Source organism: Lipomyces doorenjongii, assembly GCF_038497915.1.
Source record: "Lipomyces doorenjongii strain NRRL Y-27504 unplaced genomic scaffold V1508scaffold_89, whole genome shotgun sequence".
Taxonomy (NCBI): Eukaryota; Fungi; Ascomycota; class Lipomycetes; order Lipomycetales; family Lipomycetaceae; genus Lipomyces; species Lipomyces doorenjongii.
The window spans coordinates 14,003-25,768 of NW_027118156.1; the positions used below are offsets into that span (position 1 = coordinate 14,003).

Here is an 11,766-nt window from a genome sequence, read left to right on the forward strand (position 1 = left end):
CGTTTTCTCCGTATCATTCGTCGAACTGTTGATGGACGCAGAGACGTTTGACCGGAGAATAGCACTCGTCAATTGTTTATCTCGCTCCAGCTTTAACGAGATGAGTAGTCGTCCCGACAAAGCGAAACCTTGTCGCTGACCGGTCGACATTCACAGCCAAACGCCGGAATGGCTTCTTTGGACACTTCAATATAAGACGACTGGCAGTAAGTCACAGTCCGGATTCTATCCGTAAACGACGACACGCGATATTTCGGGCCGTTACGAAGTCCCTGGCCCTCGATACAGTCTCCCTCGATCTGATTCACGCGGGCTGGGACTTCTGGGTTTGTCGGGCGCGTGGCTACGCTTTTAATCGTGGAGGCGCGCACGCGTTGCTCGTGGATTTCAACGAAAGGAACGGCCGATCCGCTAGTAACCAAGAGTTACTTTTTGGAGTAACCTGCTGCACGTGGAAAATACGTGGGCCTAGACGAGTTGCATGCGACGAAGGAAATGCGAACCGACAAATGTTGATTTGATAGGGGGATTGTGAAGGCGTGCTCTCATTCAGTGGCGACGAATTGTTGATGCCATCAGTATACCCAGGGTCTAAGAAGTTTGTTGGTCCAATATCTACGACTTTCTAAGTGTTGCCTATACAAAATCACACCGGGTACTACCGTCGCATTGATTTCCTGAAGTGTGTGTCTGTCTAGTGTTAGGATATCCTTATGGCATGCCGTAGAACGACATATATTTTAACTGCGTGAAATAATAACCCGATTTGAATGTTAGCGTTGAGATCTACATTGTGATAGAATTGGCATGTCGATGGCTGGCCGGCCCCGTAGTGTAGACGGTACATAATAGACCCATGCGTGCGTAGGTAGACTGGATCTGAATTTATGATCACCAGGAGGTCGCAACAAGACGGCTATTGCACTAAATATAATTGTTTCATTACAAGAAAACCGCTGGTTATCATGATATGCCGTTAATTAACATTCATAGTGCGAGTATGTCAATTTCGAACGCCAGTCGCTTGTCTCTGTCATTAGAATCGAAAACTGACGTAGGATGTAAATGGTATTCTTGCCTGTGCGAACAGTAACCCCATCCTATCGCTACAGCCAGTAATCGCAGAGAACAATAGTTAAGCCGATGGGACGTTAGCAGCCAAGACTAGAAGTAATTACGTATCTCAATTGGTCATTCTCAAACCGATGGGTTGCAACGTTAAGTGGTGGCCTGGTTCAGTGGTTTAATTAGCGTGCCCCAATCTGTGCTGCTAGAGATCTCTTAAAACAATAGAGTTTCTGGTATTAAAGAGAGGTCAGATCCGGTTGGGGGTTGTTGACCAAAAAGAACTGCGCTAGCCTATTTATGGCAAGCCGCATGCCTTTTAAAGCCGCCACCATTTGCGTTCCGGCCACGCGATTGGAGGTGGCTCTAAGCGTCTTAGCGTGGACAGGGTTCATTTAACGGTTTCTAGAGAGCCGAGTACCGCGCTCACGCGGGTAAATCCACGTACCTGACTCTACTTCGGGGCGACCTGTAAACAAACGCAAGGACAGTTATTGCGTTCGTCCATCCGCACACAGCTCGCTGGCCGACTAGCCTTGCGCAACTCTCTTCTTTTTTTCGCTTCTGTCTCGTCTTACTCATCTCAGTCCCGTATCTGCTCGCCATCCAGATTTCTCGCGTGCGCGCCAAAAGCACTCTTTGTATAAATACCTGCACATTCTGCTTCTAGTCGCTCCTTTCTCACTCGCACACCCGTTCCATGTTCATTTGACCGGTGATCCATCCACTTTCGTTCATTTCTGCTTTTTTTCAGTCATTCTTTTAGCAGTCGCTCCTTCTCAGTTTGTCTTTCATTTTTGTCTTTCATTTTACTGTTACGCGTACCTGCACATCACGCTCTTTATCAATATGGTCGCCATCTCCTATATTTCGCTCGGCCTTGTTGCCATCTTCACCACTGTTGTCGCCACGCCATCTACTATCGACATCGATAACAAGTTCTTTTCTCACATCCACACCCACGCGAAGCACAGTGTGGGTCATTCTCATAGTCCACACAATCACGCTCACAATCACTCCAAGCGTTCGACCACATGCTCTTTTCCATCCAACGATGGTCTCGTCGAGGTTACTCCCGGCAGCGCCAATGGTGGCTGGGCCTTGTCGCCTGATACTGCTTGCACGGCCGGTTCATGGTGTCCATACGCATGTCCCTCTGGCCAGCTCATGGCTCAGTGGGACCCATCGGCCACGAGTTACACCTATCCCCAGTCTCAGGTGTGTCTACTAGTCTAACCAAATCAGACTGTTGCTAATAGTATATAGTATGGTGGCTTGTACTGCGATGATAATGGCCAAGTGAGCAAGCCTTTCTCTGATAAGCCGTACTGCTATGACGGAACCGGTACGGTCAGCGCAGTATCGTCCGCGGGCAACGTCGCCTTCTGCCAGACTGTACTTCCTGGCAACGAGGCCATGCTTATCCCCACCGAGGTCTCTTCGGGCTCGACTACTTTAGCCGTTCCCGACTCTTCGTACTGGGCTGGCACTGCTGCTCACTACTACATCAATCCCCCTGGTGTCTCTACTGACGACGGCTGCGTTTGGGGAAGCACTTCTAATCCGTGGGGCAACTGGTCGCCTTACGTTGCTGGTACCAACACTGACTCCTCCGGCACCACTTTTGTCAAGGTCGGCTGGAATCCTGTCTATCTTGAGGACTCGTCGCCATATAAGAACACTCTTCCTAGCTGGGTAAGTCCAATATGATGCTTTTACGACAACCATTAACAATGTCATAGGGTGTCAATATCACTTGTCCAGATGGTGGTTGCACTGGTCTTCCCTGCGGCATTGACCCGTCTGTCCATGGTGTGAATCAGTGCTACAACCAGGCTACCGGCGCCGGTGGCAGCAATTTTTGCGTAGTCGGCGTTCAATCGGGCAAATCTGCCACTATCGAGGTTTTCTCCAGCGGATCCTCGTCGTCGAATGCGAAAGTTGCTGCGGCCGCCAACGCTGCGTCGTCTCCATCATCGTCTTTTGAATATTCGTCCTCTGTTACCGCAAGCACTTCTACCATTGAGCTCACGGCCTCGTCAGCTTCCCCTGCTTCGACAACATCGACCTCGTTCACGTCCACGTCATCGACCGCATCCTCCTCTTCGACAACATCGACTTCATCAAATTCATCGATTTCTTCGACCTCATCCACGAGTTCCACCTCATCGGATACTTCTTCCTCCTCATCTGCGTATGTCGAGCCTACTGCCTCTGCTATTTATACTTCCGGGGAGCCTTTGACGTGGTCAACTGAAATGTCGTCGCCTGTCTATACCGACACTTCCTCGGAGGTTTTGCCTACCTCAACGGAGGTGCTAGTTTCGTCGTCTACGGCTGTGCAGCCTTCGTCGACCGAAGTTACCGTCGAATCATCGTCCACTGAAGCTGCTATGACATCGAGTAGTACTCCCGTTTCTTCGACTATTCAGGGCCCGTATGCGAGTTCCTCGTTTGCTGCGTCGTCCGCGGAGACGTCTCCTTTCTCTGCCATCGTGTCATCTTTGTCAGAGACCACGATTGGTACGCCTACGACGTCATCTGACGTGCCGTCGTCTACATCAGTTATTGTCGTTACCACCACTGTCGTCCCATCGTCGACTATTCCTTTCAATTATTCGTCGACACCAACCTATACATCTAACAGTGGGACATTCGTTGTTTCACCATGGTCGATAGCGACATTGACGTCGTTACCATCCTCCATCCAACCCACAAACGGAACGACCTTGCTCCTGTCAACCACCACTACCACCACTACTCCCACTACGCCCACTACTCCCACTACTCCCACTACTCCCACGGCCTCATCGTCGACTTTCAAGCCCGTGAGCACAATCTCATCTGTCTCCCGAGGAGCACAGTATTTGAATCTCGAGCAATCATCCACCACTTCGTCCACACTAACATCGGCCACCACGACACCTACCCAGTCCGCTTCATCAAACTCCGATTCAAATAAGAGTTCCGGAAACGTGTCAGCGAGCATGACCTTGCACATCCCGGGCACGGTCTATTTCGCAGCAGTCGTGCTTGGTGCAGTCTTGGTGCTTGTGTAAATCTGTATATGTTGGATAGGTACTATTATTGTTTGGGTAAACCGGATTGGGATCTTGGTGTTAACGCGTACTTCCTTTGGTTAAGATATCTAAAAGTTTTGACTTATGTGAACTCTGATGCTATTTATAGAGATATACATGTGATATTATGTTTTGTGTAATATGTAACGTTACTTATGGAAATTTGGGATTTGTGTAAATTTATGAATAGAATACATGTATTACTACCTGCAAATCCGGACTCGATCTTAACAAGTAGGGTTTGTATCCAGCGAATGCGATGCACATATCAGTTACCCACCTTCGTAGTGATCAAGCTAAAATCGATATAGTATTTTTTCTTATGACACAGCGAGATTTGTTTAACGTCAGCTTTTTAAATGGGCATCGACTTTAGGAAAATTGACAAATTTGCTGTCAAGATTTCACGTTGAAGATGGTGAGCGCGAAATTGTCCTATGTAACCTACGACGACTTAGACCAATCATTAAGAAGAATGGCCGGGGCTTAGGACCGATGGTATCTGAACCCCTACTGTGAATGCCTGGCTCTCGGTGAAAGACAATAGAGTAAGCATTAATCGGATCCGGAAAGAATCATAATGAACCGTGGATTTCGAATGACTTGGTTCTTGGTAGGGACTACGAAATCCGTGAGAGCTTGGTATACTACTATTATCAGATGTGGTACACTTTGAACATATAACAGCGTTGATCAATGTGGTATTACCGAATATAACAGAGTAGAATTGTACAGAGAGATGGTCTAAACGATTGCACTGCCGCTGCGGCTTCGCCCTGTTGGTGGACTGAAGAAGCGTCAAACTCTAATTTGACCGGATATCATCTCGCTCACATTGGGAGATGGTCATCATCAATAAATGAGCTCCGCACTGTAGGACTCGGATTGCATGTCATATACCTCAAAATTTCAAAATGAGTTCACAGCAACCGTACGCACCGACCGCATACTCGTCCTCGTCATTTTCGTCCTCTGCAGCACTACGTTCACGAATCCCACTCGATGAAGAAGCACGTCTATACAGAACATCCGCACAGCGAGATCTATATGAGTCGTTAGCTGAGGTATACGCGATTATCGTCACATTGGATTTCGTTGAGAAAGCATACGTTAAGGATACTATTTCGCAGGCAGAGTGAGTGCTGTTCAAGGACGGGAAGAAGTGGAAAACAAGGCGGCTAATTGCGATTAAGGTATACACCGATATGTAGCCGGCTATTAGCGCAGTACAGCACCCTTTTGAAAAATCAGGATGTTGCGAATGAATTTAAAGACTTGGACTCATTTAGGGCGCAATACGATGTACGTGTCTGGTGGCATGATTATACTTCTTCTTGGACTCATGCATTTAGATTGAATACCCGTCTGCGATATCGAGACTGCGGGTAGGTATTCCGGCAACAGTCGAACACCCGGTGTCTAAGGAGCCGGGAATCACGTATCCGTTAGCACAATCTAGTCCAGCACCTAGTCGGTCTGCCGCGTCAGCTAGAGCAGCTGCTGATGCGACTGGGGTATGTGACATTTCTACTCCATTATCACTGCGTTACAGAGGAACTGATTTTGATCTACAGAACTTCATCACATTTATGGACGCCTTGAAGTTGAATTATAAAGCGAAGGACCAATTGCATCCATTACTAGGCGAGTTGATGACAAGCTTGAATGCGGTGACAACAAAGGATTTTGACGGGCGAGCCAAGATTATTGAGTGGTCAGTAATCTTTTGTTGTGATGATGTCTGGTGTACTGACTAATTAGGCTAATCAAATTGAACTCGATGAAGGCCACGGACGAGATTACGGATGACGAGGCGCGACAACTATTATTTGACATAGACCACGCGTACAAGGCTTTCTACACAATACTCGAGTAATGTATCAACTTGCACTGTACTTAAATTACACTGACTATCCAAACCCCAAAAACTTTTATGATGCACTTCAATCTTCATTCATTCATCACTGTCATCACCTTCGACCTCATCCATAACGTCATCGTCATCAGCATCCTGCTTGTCACCTTCCTTCTCCATACTCGCGCGCAGAATCCGTAATCGCTCCTCTTTAACCTCGCGTTGAATCTTCAAATACTGACCCAACGGCGTCTTCTCCCATGCCACATCCTTCAAAAACTGCTTAACCTGCTCATGATTTTCAGGAGAAAACTCGACAGTCTTGCGGTGATCTTGAATGAACTTGCTGTTGACTTCCAGCTTCTCAACGACTTCCAAAAGCTGCTTGTGGAACGTAAAGTTCTCGTGTTTCTTTGCCTTCTTGCTGCCCTTCTCAGGAGCTACAGTCGATAACCTATCTTTCCTACGAGCGTAGCGCTTGAGCGTGATCACGCACGGCACAACTAATTCAGGAAAAGAAATGTGCTTAGCGTAGAGACCATAAAATTCGAGAATACACTCGATAATTTGCTCGCATACGCCGGTTTGATAGATTCTTGTGCCGAGATATGCAGCGTTTGCGCGGATGTTATGCTCAAAGTCGAACGGGCGGAGAGTGGATGGCTTGCCTGACCGCGTGATGGTCGTGGACGTCAAGAGTTCGGTCATCGTGGGAAGGAGCGGGATGTACACGTCCGTATCGCGAGAGAGGTCGATGAGAGACCGGAAGAGAGTGAATCGGAGTGGAAAGTACTGAGCGGCAGGAATTAGTCGCATGGCTCCAAGGATCAATTGAACTACAGGGTAGATAAGTGGTCGAAGAGCGGACTCCTTGCCTTCCTTCTCTTCTTTAGTTATATCGCATTGGACAGACAGGACTCGGCGCCAAAAATCAAGGGAGTGGATGTATTGCCAGTTATAGACTGCCTTGTACGAGTCCTTGGTTTTGTGGACTACGCTATTGCGTAGATGGATAGCGAGTTGGCGGATGTAGTCGAATCCCGTTTGATATGAGACCTCGCGATCGAGGGTGTATAGCGTAGCAGCAGTGTTCTTCATAAAGTTGATGAGCGGTATCGTGTGAATGGACGTGTGGCGACAGTTCTTAATCATTCCAGCATACGAGGTCTAAAATGTCAGTGATTTTTATTCTGGCGATCGTCCAGCAGGGAATAATACCTTCATGCACAGCTCAAGCATTCCTTTATCTCCAAATTCAGCGGCAGCTCTGATGACAACCCAGGCCATAAGTCGTGTGCTCTCGTCAGATGCCGTGCTCCAGACGTCGACGACAGCTTTGATAAATTGCTTCACAAACCGTCTGAAACTGGCAAAGTATGGTAACAACTTCTCTCCAGCAATTAAGACGGCAGTGACGGTCTTTGATTCGGTCAAGTCAGACAGTAGCCGCAAGAGGTTGGCCGAGAGTGACTTGAGCACCGGCGCTAATTGCTGGTATTTTTTGTTGTTCGTCGCAATCGTGCGTCTCCCACCGCTGGAAGTAATAACGGGGATATGGTGATTTAAAACTTCCGGGAATTGAGTCAATGTGAGCATGACAACGTCGTTGTAGGTCTCCGGATCAGTGATAGCATATTTGAACTTCACAGTTTCAGACTCGTCCTTGCCAACGTGAACCGCTGCTCTGAACGCGACGGCGACTTGTCTAAGGGCTCGAAGCGACTTGTCCTCGTTTAAGGATTTCTTCCACTTTGCTATGACTTTCCCTGTGAGCTCCTCTTTGTCGTTCTCTCTGTTTTTGCCGTTCTTTCTCTGTAGCTCTTCATCTGATTCTTCGTCTGATCCGCCCAATATTTCCTCATCTTCTACTTCGTCGTCTTCCTCATTGTCACTGCCCTCGCTGTTGTTCTCCTCATTCAACAGGTCCTGATCATCCTGATCCAAGAACTTTGTAAAATCCGCTAATCCATCATCGCCATCGTCTGCAACCTTCGATATCTTCTTCTTCTTCTTCACACTCGCAAACGCTTCCTCCACATTCTCTTGGACACCACCAGCAAATAATTCTTTAGCATTAGTATCTTTACCTAATGCCTGCTCACTACCTCTCGACCGCTGCCGTTTCGCATTCTCAGCTTCATCGCCATAATATTCCTCCTCGGCGTTTGGTTTGCGCTTGTTTCCTTTCGCGATTTTCTTCTTGTAAGCCTGGACCTGCTTGCGCTGACCAATCGTTCGTTTCAAATGGTTTTTCTGAAACTTCTTAGTCGATTTTTGCACCATGGTTTGCGTATATTGTGGTGCTGTTGAATATATAGAGATGTAGGTTGGTCAGAGTTGGGAAGTGAATTTTTCCGCTTCACAACAGGGCAGGGTAATAAAAGCCCTAACCGTATATCGTTCGAGCTTGTCTAAGTTCTTCAGTCTGAAGTCCCAGCGAGTGTTTGTGTAAATACAAAATTTTTATGTGCAGAAGTGACTGTCGTCGTGAGTCGCATTGGACACTCATGTTCTTTCGATTTTGTTTTATTTACTGAGCGTCTTTCAGGATCATGGAGTCTGAGCAGTCGTACGTTACTGTTGCCACTCACAAACTGGCTGGCTGTTAGTCAGTGTATTATTAGCAGCTCAGTATGCTGTCATATCTCCAGGAATGACTTGAGGAAACATCGGCATCGCCGACGACGACGCCAGATCGGTTCGACGCTTACCTGAGTCGCAACTGTCAGAGCAAAGGTTTTCAAGAACGCTCGTGATAGTGCGGCTCGAGGGTTGTTGAGGGTTTTGTAGTCCACCTAATAATGTGGGACCCTAACCGCTGAAGCGGCGTTGCTGAGCAACAGCCAGCAATTAGCACACACAGAGCACATTGGTGATGGTTAGTTGTATTCGATGCAGATTTGATGCAGGGGAATCCAATACACACTGATGGCAAGTAACTAAATATGGTTGTATCACTTGTATGTAAAATGTCACGGGAAGTGCGATAGGCGGAAACTATACGCCATTCGTATAAATGCTGCCGCCACCGGCACACCGGCTCTTAGTATATTGTCAGAATGGCTCGATATTTTACAATTCAGAATGAGTCGCATTCGCAGTCGTAAATCGATTTGCCATTTAGCCGGTCAAATGGGTCCGACTGTCGTTTGTCCAATCAAATGCTTGGTATGCCATACCTCGTATTTTGTCGGCTTTTGGGAGGGGGGAGGACGCCCGATGCGACTTAGCGAGGGCTCAGGGCTTTGGGCGCGCTCGTGTTCGTGTTTCTCTGACAGCCAACGGGCTCGCATTCTCGCACTCGCCTCCAGATTCCTAGTAGCTATCACGCTGCCAGTCCCGACAAGTCCGAGCATCGGCACGGCACCCTTCACACAAAACAGTCAGCAGCAGCCAGCACACCAGCAGACAAACGATGCCCGTTGCGCCATCGAAATCGCGCGACGGATTTACATCTATCAACAGCCTGGCCCATTCCTCTTCGTCTTCATCTGGCCCTCCTCCTCCTGCCGTGTCCCCTTCGCTCTCCGCAACGCGTTCGCCCGTTGTGCCTGCCCCGCCGCCTTCTGTCTCCCGCGACACGTCCTCCAACTCCGCAACTGAGTCTACCTCGCCCACGCTGTCCTCCGCCAGACCCTCGACAGCGCAGCAACAGCAGACAGACGAGTCCTCTAGCAAACATCCTACGCTCGACGATGTCAGCGAGTCGGAGGCTGACGCTCCCACTCCAGGTGTCAGCACGTCTCCGAGCAGCATATCCGCCCACATGACCTTATTGCAGCAGCAGCAGACGCCAGGTGGAGGGCCAATGCCACGCCGATCGCATCTGAAGTCTCGCAATGGCTGTCTAATCTGCAAGAAGCGGAAAATCAAGGTCAGTTAAGTTTACTTTACTGGAGCAAGAGGACTAACGTTTACTCGTAGTGCGACGAGATGCGTCCCCAGTGTCGCAATTGTGTCAAGCACAATGTTGTATGCTCCTATGTGTCGCACGCAATGGCCTCGCCAGTCATGCGGCAGAGCAGTCCGATTCCTCCTTCAGCCATTCCTCGAGCGTCGGCCATGCCGCTGGGCATTTCGGTGCCAGTCCCCGGCGTACTTCCTGGTCTCGCTACTCGCTATTTCGATGGAGTCACGCCAGATTCGTCCGTCGCGGCCGCTCTATCGGCGCGGTCGTCGGCTACGACATTCTCGACGCCACCAACGTTCGACATGGGTGCGAGCAAGAACATCAATGGCGCGGCGCCGAACCTCACGGCCCTGCCCTCGCCTCACACGGTACTCGGCCAGTCTCCGGGCAACGCGATTGCGACACAGCAGCTGGCCTTGCTCACAAACTACATTCTCAACACCTCCAAGAGTTTATCGAACAACTACAATCCTCGATCGGTTTACATGTGGACCCATGAAGTGCCGTCGATGGCTTGCGAGTTCGATTTTATGATGTATTCTATACTCGCATTGTCGGCTACCCATTTACAGTATCTACGGAATGACTTTTCTTATGAAAACATTGCGGTTTATTACCGTCACCGAGCCATTGAGTCTTTCCGAATGGGAATTGCGTCCGACGATATCGAAAAGACACCCGCTATGCTAGAAGCCTTGATCATTGCCGGCGCTCTTGTCTCGGTCGACGCGTTCGCTTACATCGAGGCATCAGAATACGCTAACAATCGGGCTGTCACAATCGATCGATGGCTTCCTCTTCTTTTAGGAATAAAGGCCGTAGTGATTGAATCGGACAACATGAACGAGGGTCACCTGTCTCTCCACTGGAATCCTCATATTCACTTCCTGCCAGTGGGCGAGCGATCATTGCTGTACTTGTCCAATCTTATCGACAAACGAGCGACTGAATTAAACCAACGCGAGTTGACGTACCTCTGCGAACGGCCGGTCAGGGTACTCGAGCAACTAATCACATTCAACGATACCGAATTCGTGGAACTCGGTGCCGGTTTAACTCGATATATCATGACCTGGCCCTTCGTGTGTTCCGACGAATTCATCCAAAAACTAAAAAATCACGAACTAGTACCACTTGCCATCTATGTGCACTATCTCGCCGTCATGAGTTTTACAAAAGTGTGGTGGCAGGAATTGCGTGTTAAGAATGACGTGAGGATGATTTGTAAGATTTTGGGACGAGATTGGGAGCCCTGGCTTGAGTGGCCGAAGGCGTACTTCGATTTCGATCTATGGGACGATGATTAAATTTGTAACCTTTTTTTCCTTATATGTAGGATGATGCATGGATTATGGGAATTTTTTTGTTGTTACCGAGGATCTGCATGCTAAGGGACCAATGGGACATAGACAGGTTGTAATAAATGGATTACCGGGGAAATAATTCTTAGTATATCCATTGGTTGATAAGATATCCCTGTATGGAGGATTAGCGTCGACGACCATCAGCCTGCCACATAATATTTTCAGCTCAAAACCTCAAACTCGACTCACCTTAACGCCAAATTATTAATGAAATATATTAGACTAATTAACTTAATGGTGATAATCATAATAAATGCAGTATGCAGACACAGCAACTAACCCAATACTAGATGACATCGACCGGATACGGATACAGATATTGGTCTAGCTTAGGATAACTTACGGATATGAATAATTGAAAATAGGTAAGTTATGGATATTATTGAAAGGACAAGACGCCAGTGTGCTGTCCTCGGCTGCGTTCACTCTGTATGTAACCTTCGTCTCGTAAGTTCTCACTAAATTTAGCTCTAAGTTCCCTTTTTTTTGTGT

General features: G+C 48.2%; 4 protein-coding genes across 4 annotated transcripts; 3 read left to right on the forward strand and 1 right to left on the reverse strand.

Annotated features, from left to right (window-relative positions):
- The first annotated feature begins 1,502 nt into the window (after positions 1–1,502).
- On the forward strand, positions 1,503–4,358 carry V1508DRAFT_376692 (uncharacterized protein). The gene is made up of 3 exons (XM_066937603.1): positions 1,503–2,283; positions 2,332–2,760; positions 2,808–4,358. Exons 1-3 carry the CDS (start codon positions 1,915–1,917, stop codon positions 4,122–4,124), a joined length of 2,115 nt encoding a protein of 704 aa, XP_066793004.1. The 5' UTR covers positions 1,503–1,914; the 3' UTR covers positions 4,125–4,358.
- Positions 4,359–5,005: 647 nt separating this feature from the next.
- On the forward strand, positions 5,006–6,162 carry V1508DRAFT_425967 (vacuolar protein sorting-associated). Its single transcript, XM_066941510.1, has 5 exons — positions 5,006–5,280; positions 5,339–5,447; positions 5,498–5,659; positions 5,720–5,859; positions 5,907–6,162. Exons 1-5 carry the CDS (start codon positions 5,060–5,062, stop codon positions 6,019–6,021), a joined length of 747 nt encoding a protein of 248 aa, XP_066793005.1. The 5' UTR covers positions 5,006–5,059; the 3' UTR covers positions 6,022–6,162.
- On the reverse strand, positions 5,895–8,331 carry V1508DRAFT_425970 (Noc2p family-domain-containing protein; the record flags this gene model as incomplete). The annotated part of the gene is made up of 2 exons (XM_066941511.1): positions 7,219–8,331; positions 5,895–7,167 (listed from the first exon to the last, which is right to left on the reverse strand). Coding segments are annotated over exons 1-2 (2,129 nt in total), but the record flags the coding sequence as incomplete, so codon positions are not given.
- Positions 8,332–9,240: 909 nt separating this feature from the next.
- Positions 9,241–11,353, forward strand: V1508DRAFT_376700 (uncharacterized protein). Its single transcript, XM_066937604.1, has 2 exons — positions 9,241–9,874; positions 9,925–11,353. Exons 1-2 carry the CDS (start codon positions 9,416–9,418, stop codon positions 11,215–11,217), a joined length of 1,752 nt encoding a protein of 583 aa, XP_066793007.1. The 5' UTR covers positions 9,241–9,415; the 3' UTR covers positions 11,218–11,353.
- Positions 11,354–11,766: the final 413 nt, after the last annotated feature.

Bases quoted from the DNA above. Each gene is read 5' to 3' on its own strand.
- V1508DRAFT_376700 (XM_066937604.1), top strand. From the start codon at position 9,416: ATGCCCGTTGCGCCATCGAAATCGCGCGACGGATTTACATCTATCAAC. The intron at 9,875-9,924 runs GTCAGTTAAGTT...GTTTACTCGTAG, and splicing joins GCAAGAAGCGGAAAATCAAG to TGCGACGAGATGCGTCCCCA.
- V1508DRAFT_425967 (XM_066941510.1), top strand. From the start codon at position 5,060: ATGAGTTCACAGCAACCGTACGCACCGACCGCATACTCGTCCTCGTCA. The intron at 5,281-5,338 runs GTGAGTGCTGTT...ATTGCGATTAAG, and splicing joins GATACTATTTCGCAGGCAGA to GTATACACCGATATGTAGCC. The intron at 5,860-5,906 runs GTCAGTAATCTT...CTGACTAATTAG, and splicing joins CGAGCCAAGATTATTGAGTG to GCTAATCAAATTGAACTCGA.
- V1508DRAFT_376692 (XM_066937603.1), top strand. From the start codon at position 1,915: ATGGTCGCCATCTCCTATATTTCGCTCGGCCTTGTTGCCATCTTCACC. The intron at 2,284-2,331 runs GTGTGTCTACTA...AATAGTATATAG, and splicing joins ACACCTATCCCCAGTCTCAG to TATGGTGGCTTGTACTGCGA. The intron at 2,761-2,807 runs GTAAGTCCAATA...ACAATGTCATAG, and splicing joins AGAACACTCTTCCTAGCTGG to GGTGTCAATATCACTTGTCC.